The sequence below is a fragment of the Lepisosteus oculatus genome, chromosome 6 (assembly GCF_040954835.1).
Source record: "Lepisosteus oculatus isolate fLepOcu1 chromosome 6, fLepOcu1.hap2, whole genome shotgun sequence".
Lineage (NCBI taxonomy): Eukaryota > Metazoa > Chordata > Actinopteri > Semionotiformes > Lepisosteidae > Lepisosteus > Lepisosteus oculatus.
In genome coordinates, this window is record NC_090701.1 from 19755923 (window position 1) to 19779933 (window position 24011).

Consider the following 24011-nt stretch of genomic DNA (forward strand, 5'->3'; position numbering starts at 1 on the left):
GTAACTGGGGGTCAATATCAGGCAGAAATGCCTGTCATTTGGCCAGCAGCCATATCAGCCTGCAACTCACAACTGGCAGCCCACTGGCAGCCCACTGAAGCTAAGCAGGTGTGAGCCTGGTCAGTAGGGAGACCTCCTGGTAAAAACTAAGGTTGCCGCTGGAAGCGGTGTTAGTGTGACCAGCATGGGGCGCTCATCCTGAAGTCTGTGTGAGTCCTAATGCCCCAGTATAGTGACGGGAACACTATATTGTAAATAGGCGCCGTCCTTCGGATGAGACATAAAACTGAGGTCTCTGTGGTCATTAAAAATCCCAGGGCGTTTCTCGAAAAGAGTAGGGGTATAACCCCAGTGTCCTGCCCAAATTTCCCATTGGCCCTTACCAATCATGGCCTCCTAATAATCCCCATCTATGAATTGGCTTCATTACTCTGCTCTCCTCCCCACTAATAGCTGATGTGTGGTGAGTGTTCTGGCGCACTATGGCTGCCGTCGCATCATCCAGGTGGATGCTGCACATTGGTGGTGGTGGAGGGGAGTCCCCATTACCTGTAAAGCGCTTTGAGTGAAGTGTCCAGAAAAGCACTATATAAGTGTAAGCAATTAATTAATTTGTTAAGAATTAGTTAAGTCATTCTTATGTTAAAAACCTATTTAACCTTTAAATCACATTTGTGAAGGATTTGCTTGACAAAAATGTTTGGATTGTGATTTCCCTCCATAACGGGAAATGGAGGACTTTTTCCTCCATAACATAATGGGAAAGCAATCATTTAGGCAATTTTGGTTATTCGTTTGTCTGTCATTTGGAAACAGACTCATTTTTTTCTGAGTCCACAGCAAGGTTTAAAAGGGCAGTTTGTTTCTTAATGGGCATAATAGCATATACTGTACATGGGTTAGAGTGAAACTCTAACCCAAAGATATTTAGTGCAGAATTGACTTTACTGCAGATATTCCCATTCAAACTGGATGAAAGCTCTATCAGCATGTGATTATACTACAGAACTGGGGCAGATCATGCCGATAGCTTGCACAAAATGGATTATCTTTCACCATAAACTTTTTTCTTCAATAGAGATATAACATATCTCAAAAAAAAAACTTTCTCTGTGGCGATTTGCACTGTCCATCCATTTTCTAACTACTTCTTCCAATTCAGGATTGTAGGGAAGCTGGAGCAATGGCAATAAGTGGGGGAACTACATTCTTCCTGTCTGTCTGGCAAACACACACACTCACACAAAGTCCAGTTTTCCCCGAAGCAATTTAACCCACCAGTATATTTTTGGATTGTGGTAGGACATAGGAAAACATGGGGACAACATACAGTACAAACTCCACAGAGATTGTACCCCAAGTTTGGAAACGAACCCAGGGCCCCAGCGCAAAACAGCCATGCTAACCTCTGTGCCACCGTGCCACCATTGCCACATGAATCGTGTCACGCAAAATTGAACAGGAATTGGTGAAAAAGAATTCATGAGGGACTCCATCATTGCCAGGAGATTTACGCTTTATGGTGTACTGTCATGCCTCCTGTAGCTCACACAGAGTTATAGAGGTGTCAAGTACAGCTGTCTCTGCAGAAGAAAGACTAGACAAGTAAAAAAACATGCTGCATGTCCCCTGATAACACTGGAGACCTGAACTGTAAAATCTGTACCACATGGAGTTGATCTGCATGGGATCTGGTGGTAATTGTCTCTGTACTAGTTCAATGATACCCTCATTCATTTATTCCTTTTTTTAATTGTATAATGTTAGCATATCCAAAGGGGTTGGGTAGCCAGTTGACCTTGGACCCCTAGAGTTTTTTTTTTCTCCTTACTAAGGAGTTTTTGGTTTCTCTCCTCTTCTGGTCTTTTCTGTTTTGTATTCACAACATGTACAGTATGGTCACTTGCATTGTTAAGCACCTTGGGGGAACCTTGTTGTGAAAGGTGCTATATAAAAATAAATTGAATTGAATTACACAAATGTGTGCAAATTCGTTATTATAAAGTCTCAAAGTTAGTAATTGGCTGGATCAACTGTTGTTCATTAGTTTACTTACTGTAGATCTACTGTACAGTACATATAAAGGTGGTGGAAATATGGCACATTCTACCCAGCGTGATGTGAAAGCCAGTACACAGGCAACTTTCATGAAACAACTAGATAAGATCTCAGCTGAATTGGCTAATAACTGCCAGAAGGCCTAGATGGTCTGCATAATCTCCTCTTATTTGTATTAAAACTTCTAATGTTATTAAACTTTTAAGACATTCGACATGATTAACTAATAAGGTTAATTATCGGTGCAATAGAATCAGAAGAAAAAAAAGCATGTTGTAGAAAAGCCAAACTTGTGTCCAATACAGTAATTTTCCTAAAATTACACCAGGTTTATGCAATTGTGAAGCAAGTACAGTAGAATAAGGCTTTGAATGCATCATACAGAATGTGGGTGTTGTCTACCATGCAACATGGGTAGTATCTGTGCATTGTGTACCCACAGAAGAAAGGATAACAGGGTGTAGATGCCTGAGACTGGACTGAATCTGTTTTGACTTGATCTAAGACAGCATGACAGCATTTGCAGTATATATGGACCTAGAAAAACGGCAATGTCAGCACGTTCCAACAGGAGGTTAAAAAGTGTTCCCAGAAATATTTATTTTTAAATGCAACTCTCCCTACTTTATCACATCCTATCCCCCATTACAGAAATTTTAAAACTGATGCAATTCAATTAACCCCCTTTGTTTTGTTTCCTGCAGAAGATGAGGCTGCCAAGTTGCAATACTTATTGGCAAATGTATAATCATCTTTTTATGCTATGCGAGATTTCTTTGGCATGGGAATATTTGTATTACTCCTTTGCAGCAAATACATAAACCAGAATTGTTTTGAGAAATTTGCCTGCTTACTGTATGTTCCAAAACAAAATGTGGATTTTAGTTTATCGTATGTGTATTAATAACTAAATCCTATGTCAATAAGGAACTAATGTTTTGAAAAAAATAAAGAATACATTACAGATCTTACACAAAAGAATAACAAGGTGATATCCTCTAACAGATTATGATTAAGAGCCCCTTTGATATACATTCTTTTTGATATACTGTATATTTGCTAAATAGTAAAGGTGTCTACACAGAAGTGGGACAGTACCAAAGAACCCATCTGATTTAAATATGTATTAAATGTACAAACGGGTTCCAATTAGGATTGTAATACAGTAATTTAAATGTGTAACTGAAATTATTTTCACAGAAGTTTTAAATGTATCTTTAAGTACCAGGATCTTGTGTACTGTACATATTACAACCAAACCGAAATAGAAATACTGTATAAATCGTGGTTTTCAAGATCACGGGATCTAAAATACACAGCACACCTTGGAATGATTATGGAACACTGTACTTACTTTATGAGTTAAGACAGACTCAGGAGTAAGACAATTCAAGATCACTAAAATATTTTTTACTGATTTTGTTAAAAAGCATGAAGTCTATAAATCTGAGCCTACTCAAAAATTATTGTTCCTTAAAGAGTATACAAATACAGTATATAGATATGTTAGCCAAATAGGAGCCGAACCAAAGAAGGAAAGAGCCAGTGATCCATATAAAATATTCCACACAGTCTAGTTAAATGCCATGATTTATTACATCAAAAGCAGAATCAAAGTCCAGAATTTTACTCAGTTTCTGTAATATGTACCATCTTTAACCTCATGTTGTCAGTAGCACAGATGTAATTTTCTCTTTGTAAAAGCCAAGTCAGAGGCAAACATTTGGAAGTCTGAACAATGCAATTTATCACAGCACCTACCCTGTATAAATTCAGCTTTGCAGGTACTTTCCTTGAGCAAACATGACTGTGTTGTCCCTGAAGTACTTGTGGTAATGGAGAAGAAAGAGGCCTTGGTGACTTGGTAGATTTTTTCACTGCTGTTTTGCCTCATGGTATCCATTTAAAAGTTGGTATCATCTGTATCACCAGTGGCAGTTCCTTGTACTGTAATTGTGTCTTGTTGTTATTATTTAAGTATCATGTTAAGCTAGTTTATGGTGAACAGACACATTTAGGAATAATAGTATATCAAACATTTCCACAGTCGGGTGAATGTTTTATCTTTTACTTCAATCCAATTAATCATATCAGTGTTTCATCTAACACACCTGAATGAGGGCCATTTGTAAAACTCAGTATTGGTACAGGCTTGCTAACAATCTCATTCATTCTCATTCAATGTTTTGAGAGCAGAAAGCAAATTTAAGAACAGACTTTCAGTAGAGTGGTGAAATCAATTAGCCTGTGATTAAGAACTCAGTTACAGAAAATACCCGAGAACACCAAGATCCCCCCCCAGGACCAGGACTGAGAACCACTGCTTAGGAAAGCAGTAAAGGCAAGACTACAAATAATTGCAGTGCCTCAAACCCAAAATAAATATACCAAAGTACAGCTTCATGTACAGTATACAATACATGTGCTAGCATAGAAATTACAAATGAATAAGGAACACATTTTATTATGGTTTCCATAATTGCCTGACTAGAATTTATGCTATCCCATTAAGAAATAATATATTTTTATATAATTGTACTTATTTTAAACAGGTGTCTGGGGGTTGTCCCAACTTAAGTAATCTTGATAAGCATTTGTGCTTAATTATTAAAATTCATATCAACAGGAACATGTAAAATAAAAAAGTGTGGTTTTAAGATGCGAATATATACTGTACAGTATGAAGAACCCTGACAAAGCCCTTTGACGCCACTTTGTCTGATTAGACCTTTGACATATTTGAATATTTTTTAAATGTTACAACATATTGCAACAAGCCGTCTGTTAAGCTGTTTTTCTTGAATGTGTGTGGGCAAAACCTGTAAAATTGTCTGACGTGGTTTGCTGTTAGTGAGTATGCAATTGTTTTTGCACTGCTTTTGAAAGTGAATGCATTTTATTCAACACCTTTTTTTAACGTAAATCTAATGCAGAACAAAGAATTTCTGTTGCTCTCCCAGATTTTTCTCCAGAAGATATCCCCTCCAGGTTTCCCACTAAAATGTTGCGTAAGTGGAATTGCACTGAATTGTTTGAAGTGTGGTGTAACAATGACCTGACTGCTTCAGGAGCAGCACTGCATGCCTCTATCATGTCCACCCACGCATTCTGGCACCACGAGTCCAGGCGGTAGAATGTTCCCTGTAAACAATATCAGAAAAAAGCCAGTGATAGATGGAGATTCGCAATAAAGCACCGTCATCTTTTCAGCCAGGTTGAGGCCTGCTAACCGGTTCTCTTTCTCTTCTTGTGAGGGACCACAACCAGTGTCATTATTAAACAGAAACACCAAGTGTGAGCAATGAAAAATTGTGTACGGAACAGTGGACATAGAAGAAGAAAACTGATCCACAACAAATGAGTAGAAATACAATAAAAATGTGGCATAACTAGGCTCCCTCAGAGGTTTCACACTAAAATATGAAATATTAATATTCATCAGTTCAAAACAAATAATGTACTGGGGCATGTAAAGAAGACAATTCAAGATAGTGTCTCTGGCACATCTAAATTAGAAGTGTCTTCAAGGGAGCCTGAGTAAATAAAAGAATTCCCCAAATGAAAACTTTATTTGAGTAGATCTTAAAAAACTAATTAAGATATTAATGACTTTTTCCCTCAAAAGCTCCCTACATTGACAGCAACGCTTTGTATGATGTTCTATATGAAAGAGCCACATTGACATTCACAACAGTGCAGGGCAGAAGCAATACTTAAATACCTATTAACATATCTGTGGAGCTGTGCTGTTCAGATGAGGATCTTGAGGTAGACACATCTGTGTTTTGTAAGCCATTAGCAGTTGCACTCCATAAAATTAAATGGAGTATTAAAATACAGGTGGAAAATACATAAATAATTAAATAATTCATTTTAAGGGAACAATGCCTTGAGAATGAGAATGAGACGCTTACTAAAGGAAAAAAACATCACTACAAAATGTAGTATACTGTATACTGTAGTATACAGTAAACTGAAATAAATGTATATACAGTAGAGCAGAATGCCTGTTTTCTAATATGTTGAGAATAGTGCTTACCTACCGTATCTGTAAACGAAGCTGAACATCAATATGCTTTGTGCTATAAATAGGCAGTGGTGTGAGAATTTCATTAGTTTAACAGGCTGTTGTAGTGGTGAACATGAAGAAAATAGGCATGATGAGGTCAAATAAGAGCCATTTTTTAACCTCACAGTCATCAGATGGGGTGGTACATATCCCTGTTCTCTGTGTATACACAAGGCACTTTGCATTTTTATTTGCTTCTGGTCTCCATGCCTTAAAACTGACATTAACCACCCTTATTCTGCATTTCCCTTACAACAGCAATATGTCTATTCCTATTGCTGTCTGCAACAGCCATGTCTATGAATAGCAAAAGGGACTGAAGTATTTTTACCAACTAGACATATATGATATTTTGTATAGCCCTAATTTGATATCATACACTTATTTAGATGTTCCCAAGATGAACTAATAAAATAATTGCTGACAGAATAGGATCCCTGTACCTAAAATTAGTTTAAATGTATAAACTCTCCATATCTAACATGATTTATTGCACTTTAAAATACAGTGCCTTCATAAAGTATTCTCTCGTCACCGAGCAATTATATTGAAGTAGCAAAATATTTCTGTATGAGAAATTTTTCAGTAAACTATTCGTTTATTGAAATAATTACAGCCCTGAGTCAATAAAATGTTGAAATATCTTTTGCAGCACTTACTGTAGTTCTTTGAGTATGTTCTCTGGGTGTACTGTATGTGTATCAGCTTTGTATATCTGGATTTGGGTATTCCCCATTCTTCTTTGAAGATTTTCTGAAGCTCTGTCAAGATGGGGAGCGATGGTGGACCTTAAGTTCAAGTTAAACCCTCCACAGATTCTCAATGGGATTCAAGTCAAGAACAAGACACTCCAGTGTCCGTTTCGCTGTATGCTTGGGGTCATTGTCCTATTAGAATGTGAATCTTTGTCACAGTCTAAGGTCTTTTGCTGACTAAAGCAGAGTCTCCTCAAGGACCTGTATTTGGCTCCATTCATTGTTCCCTCTATCCTGAAAGGGGCTCATGTCCCTGCTGCTGAAAATGACCTCCATACGATAGTGCTACCATCACCATGGGTAGGGATGGTGTTACACAGGTGATAAGCTGTGTTTTGTTTGTGTCAGGCATAGCGCTTTGCATTGCTGCCAAAGAGTTCAATTTGTGTTTCATTACACCAGAGAATCTTTTACCACATGACATCACGGTCTGTCAAATGCCTTCTTGCAAAGAATTCTCAGCAGTGGCTTCCTTCCAGCCACTTTTCTGTAGAGTCAATATTTGAGTGGTTCACTGACTCAGACTCGATTCATTAATGCTATATATACTATAGATATACAAATAACAATCCAAATCTGATAAAAGCTCATGTGATTTGGCAGCTACGTAAGACTCTTGACCTGCTGGTAAAAAAAAATGCTTATGACACCATACTGAGTGCAGGTAGAATTATGGTTATTAGCGATCACATTAACCAACCTTTGTATGCTTAGGAAAAAATATGCTTCCTTTCATTCCTTTGCTATCTTGGGTTAAGTATATACAAATATCATATTTTTAGTGCTATATATTGCATATTTTGGTATGCCTAGATAATCAGTCTGAATTTAATTAAAGTGGCCAATTTATAAGGATAGCTTCCTGATAGTTGCAAGAATTATGAGAATGTTTCAGGGAAAAGTTGCTAATGTCTCTTTTATTTCTTAATTGAAAATTCTTCCAATAGATTAATACTTGGATCTTCAGGCAAGAAACACCTATGTGCTGTCAGAGTACACAGAGTAGGAAATTGCTTCCTAACCATTCACAGATAATATTAATGGATTAATATTAATAATTAATAGTTACATTTATTGATGTACTGCATTGTTATTGTGTAACAGTTTATGAAACTAAGACTGATAAAAGCTTTTTATTTTGATTCCCCTTTTTCATCCCAGATTTCAATCTGAGAAATAGCTGGAAGAGCAATGTCTAATGTTTTCTTGTCAAATCTAAATGCAAATGGGCTAGTTACACATGCACATTGAGTATTCAGAAAAGTGCATGAAATGTATAGGCTGGCAGAGGTGAAGCTGCTTCTTCTTTGTGGTTTGTCAGTCATATTTTTCAACCCATTATGGTTTCTGTATTACAGAAAGACCTTTAAATTTAGGCCCATGTTTGCTTTCTTCATCCACATGGACCCTCTGGGGTCTTGTGAAATATTTTGGCAGGAAAAGAATGGACTTTGATGCTTCTCATTCTGACAGTGTGTTAGTCCAGTTTTAGCAGAAATCCATAGAGAGGTGGTGTTTAAGGAGTTGCTTCTATCTGTGATTTGATACATTTGGTACTGTCTGATTTGGTACTCCTCACCAAGCATTTGAAATTTACAATATTAGCATCACTGTGATTTCAATGCAACGTAAGTCATACAACAAAGTGTACTGTACTTACTGAATACAGAAATGCCTAACTCGGTTATTGAAATGATGGACTACAATTCACACATTTTAACAAGATAAATAGGCAGAGATTTATACAGATATGTCCATTTCAAACAATAAGCATATACGCCCTACTGGTAAGTACCTGTTAATAGAGCTTCTGTAATTATTTGCTTCATTTAGTAAATGTTTATGTCAATTGTGATTCTTCAGTTTATTCCTATTCTTACTAAAGCATTTTGATGCTGTTAGATTCACAGGCTTGCTTCACATTTTACCTCCATCCAGAAAGTTGTTATTGTTTGTGATTGTGGCAAACTCATATGTAGTGTGCTCTCTGAAGGCACCAGTTCTGTAGGGTTTGGGCATTTACGGGGACAATTATTAATTCTAGCCGTAAATCACAAAATGATTCTTTTGATGGCCTTAGAATCCAACCATGCGATATAACTCAAACAACGCACACACACAGGTACTAATACATGAGGATACATTTATTAATACATAAAATATGCATATAAACCTAACAGATCTTATCGAGAGGGTTATCAGAATACCAAAGATATATATTCAGTCAGTTACGAAGTGTTACATATATCAAGAGGACATACGTTCAGTATATCATTCATTTAGACCGTTACATAAATGAACTTGGTTATAACTTCTACTTTAGATACTCAAAACAAATACAAAACTCTTAGGAATTAAATTGATATCAGCTGGTTGGGATAACAATTGAATTCTCGAGTTGTAATGCGTTGAAGTTGAATACTCATCCAATCTCTGGGGATTCAGATCTCCTGCGGGCTCAAAGAAACAGTTGCAGGCTTCTAAGCTGTCCAATCCGCGCTCTCTGGCTCCGTGTCAGGCTGTGCTGTGCGGCTTGCGACGGTGCGCCGCTGATGCTCACTGACCGGCTAGTTAGTGTTGGCTTTAACTAGCACAGTTTGTGCACAGGAGAAAAGATGACTGTGGGTCCCAGCAGGTCAGGAAGAGGACCGGTTAGTTCCTGATGAAGCGCTAGTTCTTAATAGTGATTCAGCTGTCCACAGTTCCAACCTGTTCACGAGGCTTGCTGCAGATGCTAACCTTGGGTGGATCCTCTGGTTACTCTCTGGCAACCTCCGCTCTAGACTCTTAGAACAAAGGAAAGTTCTGGCACTCGGACATACCGGCCATTCTGTGGTTGTCCGGGCTGAGTCTCAGGATGGTCAGGAGGCGCGCTGCGAGAATGTCCTTCCCCTGGGATTCCCCTTTTAAATTCTTCCTTTCAGAAAAGTCCACAATAGTCTCTCAGGCCCTCTGTGTTGCCTGTTATACCTGGAGGAACTTCAGCTCGTTCATTGGCTGAAAGTTCCATGGGCATCAGAGTCCCACATGGGTTACTCGGCCCTACCAGTCCCTGATTGGTTGATCAAGGTGAGATATGAGTCACTTACTCCTGACACTTAGGAATGCAGTCCAGATGTCCATCTGACACTCCCTAGACAGATAGGCGCCAATGGATGACCATTGATCATGATAGCCAGGCTTAGCTAAGTGCATCCCCATTTGGGAGCTGTCCCTTATCAAAAGAAAACATCTTTAAATCAGCCTGCATGAATAGCTTCCCTGTGGCTGCACCACTGAGATTAACAGAGAGATGAGGCCTCATTTGGGAAAGCACAGCAACACTTAATTCTGTCTTATTAACAAGCATACACATAGGACCATAAGAAAGGTTACAAACAGGGACAAACCATTCAGTCCATTTATCCTGGTGAGCTGTACCCATGCAGGTATACCTGTATGTTCACAGCAGAGAATTCTGCTAAGCCACAAGACCAGGCCTCCTGCTGTGGAAATATCCATCATTATCCAGATTCCAAGGTCATGACGTCACCTTCTATACCAGGCGAAGTGCCAAATGGGTCTTTAGTGCTCAGTCTGTTTTACTGTACATTGAGAAGGAGAGGCTTAGAAAACAGCAACATGCTGTACAGTATATAAGATTTGTAACACTAGAAGTAGACTTTTTTATTTTTTTTTGATTGCAGCTTTGGTATTCTGTACTGTTTCTGTTCTATACAGTTTTTCAGTTTTTCACTGATATTGTGTTGGTTGTAAATTTGTTTGTCAATCAACGATATTATAAAATGGGTCACATCAGTGCTGGCAATTGGTGATTAGTTACCAATTCTGGATTAAGTATGTTTATACTGTATGCTATTCTTATAATGTCTTTATCTTGATGTACTTGGTATATCATGGGACTGTATGTTTATTGGTCTCTTTTTCCTTTTTGTCAGCTTATTCAGTAAGAAACATTGCATCGTATTTCAAGTTTTACAGCTGGATATACTGTATATCAATAAAATACAAACCATTAATATGTAATATAATTCTGATGAAATACAGGTAGAGAAGCACTGCACTTTTGCACACCCATTAAGCAGTTAATAAGTGGTTTATTACGCGGTAGTGACTTTTTATACAAACAGACCTTTGTATGATAATTTATTGAAGTGTATTAGACTTCAGTTAAAAAAGATATGTTGACTTTAATTCAGGTCCTCATCCTTTAGAATTTCTTAGACTTTCATGTTTGGGCATTTGACCACTGTCTTACAATAATTAAGTTCACCTACTCCTTTTTTGTTTACGTACCACTACTTATACCTATAAAAAAGTCAGGTTAATTTCCAGAGCTTTTAAGGAATAGAAAAGATACTGATTTATGTTTTTATGTTTTTATGATTTTTATATTTATGTTTTTGGAACAAAGTCTGGAACATGCTACAGTACCTAACCATGTAATTGAAGCCAATTCTCTAAATTCTTTCAAGAAATGGCTGGATGGGATCAATTAGTTATTGGAAACCACAAAAGCTGGATAGGTTGAATGTCATCCTTTCATTTGTAAAATTACATTCAAATGGAAAAAAAAATGGGTAGCTTTGGTGCCTCACAATGCTGGCAGCAACCCTGAAGTTTGAAATGGACCCTGAGTTCAGTTGCAAAACTGGGGTACTATTTGCGTGGAGTTGGTATGTTCTCCCTATGTTGATGTAGATTTCTTCCAGCTTCTCTGGTTTCTACCTGCAGTCCAAAGACATTCCTGCTCTGGTATCCCTGACAGACTCAACTGGGTTCTCCATTCCACGACCAGTGTTCCCTTAACTGGAAAATTCATGTTTGCTGTTTCTCTTCCAACACCTACTAGTCTGCTTACCCCCAGCACTCCAAATAGTCCTTATTGACAACACTTTAAAGACTACAAATAATTTAGTTTAAACCAGGAATACTATACACCCTAGAAAAAGAAATACTAAATTCTCTCTGGATCCATCCATCTTTACTCAGTCCAATGCCTAACAAAATCCTTGCAAATCTTTATTATCTCTTTCCTACTTCTCAAACCTGAACAGGATGTACAGTAGGACTGTCAGCTGGCTGCTGGTGTTAAAGCACAGGAGTCAAATTAACACAGGCCCCTCCCTGAACTACAAGAGCTTAGACACAGCCCCTATCCCCTCTCCACCGGGCTGCTGATGTGCTGACTGCTGCTGCTCCTGAGGAATGTCCAGTTAAACACAGAACTAATCAGCTGAGGCCTTTTCCACCTGGGAAATTATTCCATCCCCCAGGAGTCCAATCAGTCAGTCAAGGCGGGTGTGTCCAGTTTACTGCAGTGAAGGAAGAAGCTTTAAGACGACTTACAGTACTTTATCACACTGTGTCTTGCTTTGAATTGGCATCCCCTAACAGGGTATATCCTACCTCGCGGCTGTTACTTGCTGCATTAGGCACCAGCTCCCCCATGATTGGTCAGAAAATGAATAGATGGGTGAAAAACTGCAAAAAATGTTCAGTTTACTTAGAGCTGGCCTTCCATTTTCATACTGTACAGCTTTCAAGGACTGTGGTGATCGTGATTAGTAATTAAAGTAAAGCCTTTTGGTAATTTAAACCCTGCAAAATTAAAAAGGTAGGTTTGAATGTTTAGTCCTTAATATGCACATCAATAGACCATCATAAATATTAACTACATGGTAAATCTAAATGTTTTCAGTAGTGAAGTACAACCTTTCTCCCCACCCACCCACACATGTTTTTGTTCTTATAATACTGTGCCTTTCAGCCCTGGCAGTGTTTTCCTCCAGCACAGTAAAATGAGATTTACAACATGTGGAAATAAAAATCTACATTTTGTTCTCAAGATGGTTATGGGAAAGAAGATTAAGATTAGGCTCACTCTTGTCTGAGCTGTATGAAAGTCTTATCGTGCAGTCAATACCGACCCAATTTTATACACCCTGTCCCCCTTCGAACAGCTGATGCAAGACTGTGTAAACAAAAACAGAAACTCAGAAGAATAACCTTTTGTTTTCAGTCTTATTTATTTGGATTTTATAAAATTAGGGCTTTCTGGGGTAATTTATTTAAGCGGATTAAACTCCAGTAAAATAATCACTTATTGACCTTAATTTGGTTTTGCATCCGCACAGAAAGATCTCTGGTTTTCTTAATGTTTTCCAGCAATGACTTTTATATTTAAAAAAAAATCAGACTCATTTCCAGAGCTGCCAAGAAATATAACAAATATGGATTTAGCTCTTCGTTTCTGAAAAATGTCTCTCCTGGAGGATATGAAAAATGTGATATTTTCCTGTAAAAAAGGGATAATAAAAAGATTGATTAAATTAACAATTTACCATAAATGAAAGTTACAAAACATCAGTGGTTTCGATTACTTTTTCTGACTGGATTTAATGGGTACTGAACTTCAAGAGTGGGGAGTAGTTCCTGGAAAATGAAGCTTACTTGATACTAGCAAGTAAAAACTTTGTATTTAAAAGATTAGTAGCTATTTTGTTTCAAAACGAGCAATTGACAGTACTAAGAGTTTTATAATGAGCAGTGTGGACCCACATTAGCATTGTTTTACAGCGCTTGTACTGTTTGCTTTTACTAAACGGTTTTGTAGTTAAAATCTCAGAAGGAAACAATGCCATCGCCTGTTTACACCTACTGTAATGTTCCTGGACATGAAGCAAGTGTGCTGTATCACAGTTTTTGGTAACGTACAGTAATTGCCTCCACATAGTCTATTTCCTTGAAGCTCTATTTTCCTTAAAGCATTATACTCTATTTTATGTTAGCTATTACCATACAATATCCTGTTTGTGGTTAGAAAATATTGGCTTGTTCAATAAAGTATATATACTGTATATATCAAATTCACTAAAGATTGAGAAGAATACACAAAAAATGCAATTTGAGGTCAGATGAGTATTTCAGAGTCATGGTTATGAAAATCCACTCTAGATACAGTAACAGCTTATACTTTTTCTGGCATCGCTGTAAAAGTTCCTGTTCTACATATACTTTGTAACTTGGCTATTTTTGGCTTTTCCTTGAAGACTGTATTGAAATGTATTGTGTTCATTCTCTAATTCTTTAGCTTTTAATAGGTTCTTGGCGTAGAAAATTGTTATTTTCGGTGATTTCGTTAAAATTTGCTACGTACAGTGTTGAAATCACAATATGAGAGCTGACTTGACTTTCAATATTTAAAAAAAAACTCACAGACCTATCTTTTCATGTATAATTTATTTTTGGTTTCATTGCTTCAGTTTTCATTGTTATGCATTTTGGGTTTTGCTTTTATCATTCTGTTATGTTAGTGATATGTGCATGCTCTTAAACTGTCATTGAAAAGAGCTCACAAAATCGCATAATAATACTAAAAATAAACTCTGATATGTCAAATACTACCTTAATACCTAAGCTTTGGGCTGGATTTAAAGGCCATTTAAACAGACAAAAAGAAAGAGCATAAGGTCACTGCAATGTGTCATTTGCAGGATGTACTGTACTTTCCAGATAGACAATACAGTATCTGTAAAAACAGATCCACATGTTAGAGGACTGGCCTCCTAACCACTGCTACAAGGCTAAGTTAACAAAGCTAGAGACCAATAAACACACCTACAGTAACTGTGACAGTGTGCACACCAGGAGAATGGGATTGAATGTGTCAGACGAGAGAGGGAGATATACCCACCCTGGAGCCTGTTCCCCCCGTTAAAAGTAAGATAGTGATAGGGGACACAATTATTAGAGACAAAGGTCCTTTTGGAACAAATAGGACCTGCACAGGCAGGACAAGATGAACTGAAAACTAGGGAGACATTACTTTTTATTAGCTAAGAGCATACATTGTAGGGGCATTTACTGCTACTACTACTAGGAGCTACAGACCATTGGAGGAGCATTGGAGGACAGGTTGCTCATGGGAGGCCAGTGTTACTGGGATCACTAAGAACTACTTACACATAGCACATTGATTCTTACATATGAGGAAACTACTGTATGACATATATTAGGAATCACTGAAACAACAACTACCAAATTAAATGCTAAAGATTTTATGGAACAATGGAAAAATGGTGGAGAGGGGCTGCTGTATGTACAGTATTGAAAATAACCTTAACAGGTTCCTGTAAAGAGAGAACATACAGTATGTAGCATTGAACAGTTTTTTTTTACCAATCAGGAAAGAGGCTCAAATCAGTCTAGGGGAGGAATAGTATAAGATAGAAAGGAATTATTGTGTTTTTTTGGAAATAATAATTCAGTGTTATAGATGGACCTTCATCGGAATTGGGTAATTTTATCAAAACTGGTAGATGGGTTGGATTAGCTTAAAATAAAGTGAATCACTGAGGTCTGGTGGTATTTTCATATTCTAATCTATTGAAAAGAGAGTTGTTTACTGCATCAAATTCTAGCTAAGAATTTCATGCTCTCACTTAAGATGGTACTCAGCCAGGTGGTTGAGATCCAAACTGTGGTCTCTCATGAAACGCAGCTCAAAAAAGCAAAATGGGCCAAATCTACTTGTCTCATTTGCAAGTCTGAATGTTCTTACAGTATAAACAAGAAGAACAAATGAAGTGAAAAGAGCTAAAGTAAGGTCTTGTTTCTGTCCTTCAAGGGGACTTCATTGAAATGTGGTCACATAAATCAATTGGCATATATGCTTACTTCCCAGGGATGTGATTAGCTGGTCAGGTCCTCTCAACTTCCTGGCAAATAGTAGGTCCTGTGATTTGCTGGATGCCTGCTGGCTCTGGAGGAGTGCACCTAAGAGGAGCATACTTACTTATTTCATTTTCTCCCATGCAGATGTTGTTGCAGGATAGCCAAGTCAGCTAGCAATTAAAAAGAAAATGCCCTAGATCTGTGAGGAGTCTTCTGATAATTCTGTTATACATTCATAGAGACATATATTTTAGACATACTGTTGAAGTTTACCTTGTTGGCTAACCTTAATACCTTTTAGTTACAAATATCAAGGAAGCAACACAGTGCCAAAACTACACAATTACATTCTGGGTTCAATTCCTGGGGTGCTGTCTGTGTGGAGGTTGTACTGTATGTTTGCCCCATATACAGTATATGTGTGGGTTTCCTCTGGGAGCTCTAGTTTATAGCCCAAAGTCATGCTGGTAGGTTAATAGGCTTTTGATAATATTGTTCCTGGTGTGTATACTGTATATGCATGTCTGTGTGTGCCCTATGATGGACTGACATCCTATCCAGGATATATCCCACTCTGTGCCCTGTCTGCCCTGTATCTCTGAATTAAAAATTAGACAATGGATGGATGGACAAACATTAATTAATTTCATTGACTAATTAATTAATTGACTTCCACAAATGCTGCATTTGAGAAGGCTCTTAAATTCATTATGCAGGAGCCTAGCCATCTACAGTCTAATTAACCAGCAGATCTCCACTTAATGGACAATGTTGTGCAACATGTCCTTAAAGGAACCTTGAGCTACACCATTCAGTACCTAATAAGTGACAAGTAAACAAGACCATAAAGTCCAATCTAAATTTCACTGAAATTTACAGAGTTTGGGCGTTACAGTACTGTACTGTATGTGTTAATAGGCAAAGTCATTTTATGAACAAACTGTAGACTCTGGACATACAGGAGGATAGAATATCATAGGAGATATTCTGATAAGCAAAGCATTGTAATAGTCTAATCTTGATAGTATCAATATTTCAGTATTAGGCAGAACAAGAACAGTGTTACATGGATGGAAAGATACCATTTTGATGTTCCTCACATGATGTTAAGAGTCCAGGCATGATCTCAGTGTTTGAGCTGTTTTATGGGTGTATCTTAAAGTCACACATGGAACAAGCAAATTGCCTAGATTTTTGGCACAGAAAGAAAATTAAAGTCAATATGTTCCAGGAATTATATGAACCAGATGTTCATAGGTTTGTGAACAACTATTATTGTGTTGCGACGTTCTCTTTAGGACTAGTACCCTGAAGCTATGAAGAGACAATGCTGCCCACAGCTCTCCCTTCATCAATAATTGTAATGACAGTGCTTTTCATTGTTGCTCCCATTGTCATTGAATTACTTCTTTCAGAATCTTGTCACCAACTTTGCTGGTAGGACTCTTTCCAAATATAATTTACTCTTTTCCACTTGAATAAAAACATTTTATTAAGTTCACAGTACGCTCACAGGTTTCTGCTTCATGTGAACTCTATTTGTGTGTTGAATTGAACGGAATAAGCATCACATTGGACATCAAGATGAGTGGCGCTGGTCTCCATTTCCTGACTTTCAAAGCTTGTATAACTTTAGGGATAGTCTACTGATATGGAAAGTAGAATCCTTAAGACGATCAGGAAATGTCTCTGTAGACATGCTAGTATTGATTTTCAGAATCTGAGACATTACTGAAAAGATTTGCAGATGTTTAAATGTAAGGGGATTTAAAATATGAGCAGCCCATTGTCCAGAACTAATCTTAACATTAAAACAAAAATGTGTTAGATATTGTAAGTGGAGTGCTCAGTCTAGGGCATATGGGACACAGAGTTTGTGGGTCTAAGAAGTTTCTGTGGATTGCATTCTGTGAAAAATGGCATGATGATTGCTTGTTTGGCACAGAGGAGAATGCTACTACAATTATGTATCCCCTAACCTTAACTTTAGGGCCAGAGAATCTAGTTGTTTATGATGTCGAGGATGTGAAGTTGTTAAAGATTGGCAACTAGGAGGACATTCATAGTGATTCTTTGTTAAAAAAGGGAGGATGAATGTTACTTTGTTGGTGGTTTTAATTGATAATGCAGCTTGTTTCACAGTTTTCTTTTTAATCTGATATACCGTACATGGATAAACATCAGGAGAGATACTGAAGTCAATACTGTAGTAAATTACTGACTGTCTTAAGTCAGCATGGGGTGAAACACAGAAGAGTCACAGTCTCTTGGGAAGATTGCCATATCCAAACTGAGTCATCCTGAGGATCTTATCTGAAAGCTACCCAGTTACGAGTTGTCTTTTTTTTTCATGTAAAAATGGATGATTTATAAACAGAGGGCACATAGCGCTATATTCATAAAGCTGGTATGAAGTCCAAAATCAGAAATGTTTGTGCTACTGACATGCTTACACAGTGTTAAATTGAGCCTTAGCGTGTACTGAGGGGATATGAGTCAGAGCGCTAGCTGCAGGGTGGCAAGAAAGAAGTGACATTACTCTGGTAGGGGAGAAGCAAACCCAGCAACTAAGAACTGTGAAAGAAACTGTGAACTAGAAAAAAGAATGGTACAGTACATGTGGTGCTCTTGTTTAAATGTGCTTATAAAAAGTGATGTCTGTGATTGAATAGTCAGAAGCAGTTAGAATAAAAAAAGAAAAAGAAATAAGACTCAGAGAAGAGCTATACTTTTGTTTGCTTTAATTATTTTTCAGAGTGAATGTCTTTGTGCAGGAAATTGAAACAAAAGCTCTTTTAAACATGAATGTTGGTGTCACCCCTGCCCTGTACAAATACATTTTTTAAATGCTTTTGTAGTTTCCTCTTGTTTCCCTAGATCCATCTTTCATCGTTTATTGTGAAGAAGTCCCCTGGGTTTGCTTTGTTTGTCTTTGAGGAATTTAAATAAAATAGCTCCCCTTGTAATCTTCTCTGTTCTAGACTAAAGATGGTCCGTTCCTTCAGCCTCGTTAGTGTAGGACATTCCTTGATTTTAATACTGTACTTTTGACAATATATTCCAACATTTTGTTTGCCTTTTATATTTCTTCCCTCATTGTCTAGAAGCTTTAAATCACGTGTCAAAGTAAATCTTTTTTTAATTAAAAAGATTTGTTTGTTTGTATAGATTGTTTTTGGTGCACAAGCCTGAATTTGTCTGCATTAATCTTGATCTGCCAGTCTAGTATTGAATTTTTAAGTAAATCTTTTCGAATTTCTTTTGCTTTTGCTGTTTCTACAGTGTTTCTTAATCCTTAACATTTGTTACTATCTTTCTCCTTAATCCTCCTATTAGGTACCCTCAAATGTAACCAGTTTACTACTATACCTGATTGTACATAATTGCTAGGAATTAGGAATATACAGTACAGGTACTGTACATATGCAAACATATCACCTTAGATTTAGTGACATTTTATGAGTGAGTTGCTTTTTCAGAACCCAAATACTTTAAATGCTTTAAAATGAAATGCTTTAAAATCTGATGCCCCAGCTAGCTTTTCTCACACTTACAAAAAAAACTAAACATTTCTCTCCATTTTCTGTTATCAAGTTGTAGTGGTAAGGAATGTGAGTCAGAAAACGGTGCATAATCCATTTTAAGAACTTGCATTCCTGTTGATCTGTAGTACTGTATATCCCCTATCTAATTTCTGGTTAATTTCTGGTATACTGTAGTTATCATCGGCAAATTTAACTAGTTTGCTAAAGAATAGTGGGATCGAATCGAAACAGCAGCAAGAGATTTGCAAACAGAAGAAAATCATTGGGCAGACACTTGGCAAATTAAATGTAATATTAGTAAGTGCATAGTGATTCATACAATTAGAAGGAAGATACATTTAATCTACTGCATGGGTGATTCTGATCTGCAGGAAGCAAATTACACAAGAGGGATTTGGGTGGATTTTTTTCTGTCCTCATCAAAACCATGTGGGAAGCAATAAAAACTCAGATGTAAGAATTGGGTATATACTGTAGTAAATAATGTGGAATTTAAAGTTTGGGGAGTTCAAACAATACGCTAGTAAAACTTCTTTTAAACCACTGTATATTCACGTTTGGTCACCATTTAACAAAAAGGATATTAAAACCTATGAAATAGTTCAGAGAAAAGTAACAACAGTATTCCCTGGTCTCAGGGGGGTGTTATATGTGGATGGGTTAAGCGCACATCATATCTTCAAAATAAAATCAATAGCTTAATTTTTTAAATCCCCAATTCTTTCATCCGAAGAAGAATGCACATGAATAAAAAGCAACAAAAGCAACGACTGTGATTGTGTTTTCTGCCTTTCCCTCTCCAACAGTGTGTGAAACCCTAACGCTTGAAATCTGCCAGAAACAATGGGAAGAAAGCTGGATCTTTCAGGCCTGACGGAAGAGGAGGCTGAGCATGTGCTGCAGGTGGTCCACAGAGACATGAGGCTTCGTAAGAAAGAGAAGGAACGTCTGAGGTGAGGAGATAGATAAGACTTTATTGATCCCGAAGTATCGTCCGTCAGCAACAGTGAGCTCCTCTGTAAAGGGGAAAGGGCACAGTCAGCTGATATCTTGATGGATCAGGATGGGTGGGTTTAATAAATTCCAATTTTATTACAGTATAGACTTTTATCTTTTATAGACTACTGACAGTCATAGTTTTATGATGTTCACATGCGTTCAAGACACCAGTCTCAAAAATAGCAAGACAGAATGCAAGATCTTAACTTGTAAGACTAAGTCAATTGAAATTGCAATCTTCTGTTGTGACCGCTCAATGGAAAAGCATACTATCAAAAGGTAAGTCACAGTAACCTACAGAAACTCCAGAAGGCCACCAGTTCTGTCTGAAACACTCTTTATACAGTATGCACAGGTATGACATGGCTCCAGTTGAAACATTTAACAATCAAATTGAATGAAATGTATATTTTCTGATGTGTAAGTGCAAATAATTTGTTTATTTTTTTAATTTGGTAATGCTGGCCTTGGTATTTTGTAATGCATACAAAAAAGAAACCTAGTTGCATTAAAGGATATAATGTAATTAGATAGCAATAGTAAAAAACAAGTGGTTAATTTGCTGTGAGGAATCAAAATAATATGCAGTTTGTTGTCTATTTGAGTTTAAATGGATTCTCACAAATTCCTCAATTCCAAAATTCAAGAAAATGGATTTCCTTATTGTTACACCAATATGTTATAGTAAAGGAAACAATGGATGAGTCTAAACTATGAAAATTAGAACACTTGCTTCCACTCTGCATAATTCATTAGATTAAAATTAGCACATCTAATATCACCTATCAGTAATCTGCTTTATCTTATCTAGGAACTACAGTACTTCATTAGAACTACTTTTGGATATTGGAGTGGCCATCATTTTTTGGTGTGTGATATAACAGCATTGAAAAATGAAATCATGCAGAAAGAAGGTGTCATTCAAGGATTGTACTTCAATGTCTGTTCAGTTTTGTTCAGATCATCTGTCTACAGTAGGTTCTATAGCCAGGAGGGTTTTTTTTCCCTTTTCTGTGTTGCTACACACAGGTTCTGATAAAAACAATCTTTAAAGAGTAAGCAGAAGAAATCCATTTTCACTCCTTATGATATGATATCCAATGTGATGCCTTATAAAAGTCAGATTGTAGCTCTTATCAATTTCTTTGCACAAATTGAATGATATGACTCTTTCCCTACCTTAATGGCACTAAGGTTATTTTGAGATATAATCTTAAATTGAATACTCAAGTCGTCTTTGGGAAAGTGTTTATACAAATTATAGTTATTATGCAATTATCAATTATTTTCTTTAAATGTTTTGGTTATTGAACATAAAACAGTCATTTCAGACCAATTTAACAGTTTAATTGGATTGAGAATGTTTTGTTTTTTTCAAACAAACTTTATGCTAGTACTGTCTAAATAAATTAGACAGTAAAATTATTACTGTCTAATTTAGTTAGAGGCAGCTTGAATATATCCAGTTAAAATGTATTGTATTTTAGTGGTCTTCAGACAGACCTAATTAGTAGCAGGAGGTTTACAGGAAAAACCTGTCAACAAGGAAAAGCATTTTTGAGAGAGATTTTGAAAACACCACACAGGTTGAGTGGTATCATTAATATCTAATTCTTTTGAGTATTGGGGAAAAAATAAGAAATTAAGTGAGTAGATGTATTACAATTAACATACCCACAGTACTTGTTAAAGTCCTGATTATTTCCTTTTAACCCTCACATAGAATTATTGTTTTAGATTTTATTTAATTCACATACAGGTAAATACAAATATTTATACGCTGACACAGATTATAGGCAAACTGTTTGAATTAATGTCATGTGAGCTGTGGTCATGTATTCACAAGTACAGTATTTCTTCGGGACTGAAATCATTATCTCAAACTCTTCAGCCTTGGCAGGTATGACTACAGACAATTGCCTCCATAACTAATCTTGCTCTTGACTGACTGCAGCTGAAAGCTTTTAACTATACACAGGTTTTGAACATTTATTAATTAAAGTGTTAGAAAAGTACAAAAATGTGTTCTGGAATGAATGAGTGAAAGCCTAATAACATGACATAAACTTGTGGATGTCATCTTGGTTGTCACTAAGAGTTAAAGGAGGCTGGACACAGAAGCAAGAAACTCCATATGCCATCTTGAAGAAACACAAAGAATACTCCAAAGATATGAAGTGAAAGATTACCAACCTCAACAACTAAAAAAATGACTAAAAAAACACATAGGACATCACAGTTTCAACCAAGATGATCATCATTAAAGAGATCAAGGGTCATGGGATGGTTGCTACCCTGTCAGGAAAAGGACATAAGGATATTTTACCCAAGCTTGAGGTTGGAAAAGTGATTTGGAATGCAGGGAGGAATGATTAGCTGTCTTCAGAAAAATCTGGCATCATCAGAACACAAAGTCAAAATACTAATTACCCTGGGATAAATGCATTTGGACATCCCATTTATAGAAATACACTGAATTTAACTCTTTAAATAGATGTACTGTTCATACATAGAGCATTGAAAACCATGCACTCTCGATGAGATTATTTGTTAAATTCTTTCTGGTTGGATTTCTATGTACTGTAAATGAATTGTAAGTGGCAATATATTCTTCACAAGAAAAGTGTTCCTTGCAAGCGAAGTGACCACAGAATCAATAAGAAAAAGACATGTAGCACTATTGATGCTTTGTAGGCTTTACAGTTTTTATTTTGGATTATGAACATAGGACAAACCACATTATTTCTATTCAAAGGTGTAAATCAAGAAACTGAACTAGAACAATGATGTGTTGAAAAGTCACACAAGGAAATGCACACGAAGTCCTTGACTGGCCTTAGATCAAACCGGACGATTCAACAAATCTGTAAATTGAGGGCAACAGAAAGAAATAGGCACTGTACTGTGATGTCCATCATCTCTGTTCTGTTTTCACCAGCAATTAAAATAATTTCACAACCAGGAAAACTCTGAAATTGCTTAGCAATATATTTTCGTGTCAGGACCTTTAAATTCTTTGTGAACTACTGAACTCATTCTTTTCTGTTTACCAAAAGCTCTAAAAAATATATAATCTCAGTGGATGACAAAAAGAGACCAGATACTGGATTATGGTCAATATACTCATTTGCCCATAAAGCAGATTATTCTAAACAGATTACAGGAATGATTGTTTTGCCAGTCTGAGAGTTTCTGAATGCTATATCTTGTAGTGACATTTCAAGAATATCTGAAATGATCAGATCACTGTGTTTTTTCTATTTTTTTTTCGAATGTATTTTTTTTTATTCTTCCCCAGCATTTGCATGTTTTGTGATAACTAGGGAATAGTAGCCCTGTATATATTATTTAGTGCATATTGACAGAAAGATAAACAGCCATACACTTTTAACTTTTTTTTTTCATATGCCGACAGCTTTAGTCCTTCAAATATTTGTTTCCTGTTTCATTAGCATTGTATTTTCACTGTACGCTGACAGTATTAAGTTGCTGGTCTCTGCAAATGGTACTGCAAAGCTGATTGTTTCATATGGAATTCCCAAACATTAACATAACATGAATATGTATTAATATGATTCTCAGCACTAGTCAGCATGTGGATCTGAAGGGTTCCTTTAGAGACTGTTTTTTTTTAATTTATCGTTGCAAATATCACTCTAAAAAGAAACAACAGGGAATTGCTTAAGCTATTCCTAAAGGATCAAGCAATTCTAAGAAAGATACAGCTGATTAAAGGTACTAATTTAATAGCATACCATGGCTGAATGCCAGGAGCTAATGCTTTTTTATTTAAGTGCATTAAATAAATTGCCTTTCTTTGTGCATTTTCTAGCAGCTTTCATGTAGTATATTATGAAATGGAATTAAGAAATACTTTTTGTGTAAACATTTGTTTTAAAAATATAAATT

The 24011-nt window shown here is 36.6% G+C and overlaps 1 protein-coding gene across 2 annotated transcripts in view; it reads left to right on the forward strand.

Annotated features, from left to right (window-relative positions):
- The window catches only part of myripa (myosin VIIA and Rab interacting protein a), a 139043-nt gene that overhangs the window by 1915 nt on the left and 113117 nt on the right, over positions 1 to 24011 (forward strand). For both annotated transcript variants that reach the window (XM_015354547.2, XM_015354549.2), the window contains exon 2: positions 19910 to 20056. In XM_015354547.2, the coding sequence (XP_015210033.2) occupies positions 19947 to 20056 (110 nt within the window). In that variant the 5' untranslated portion in view covers positions 19910 to 19946. The remainder of the gene's footprint in view (positions 1 to 19909; positions 20057 to 24011) is intronic.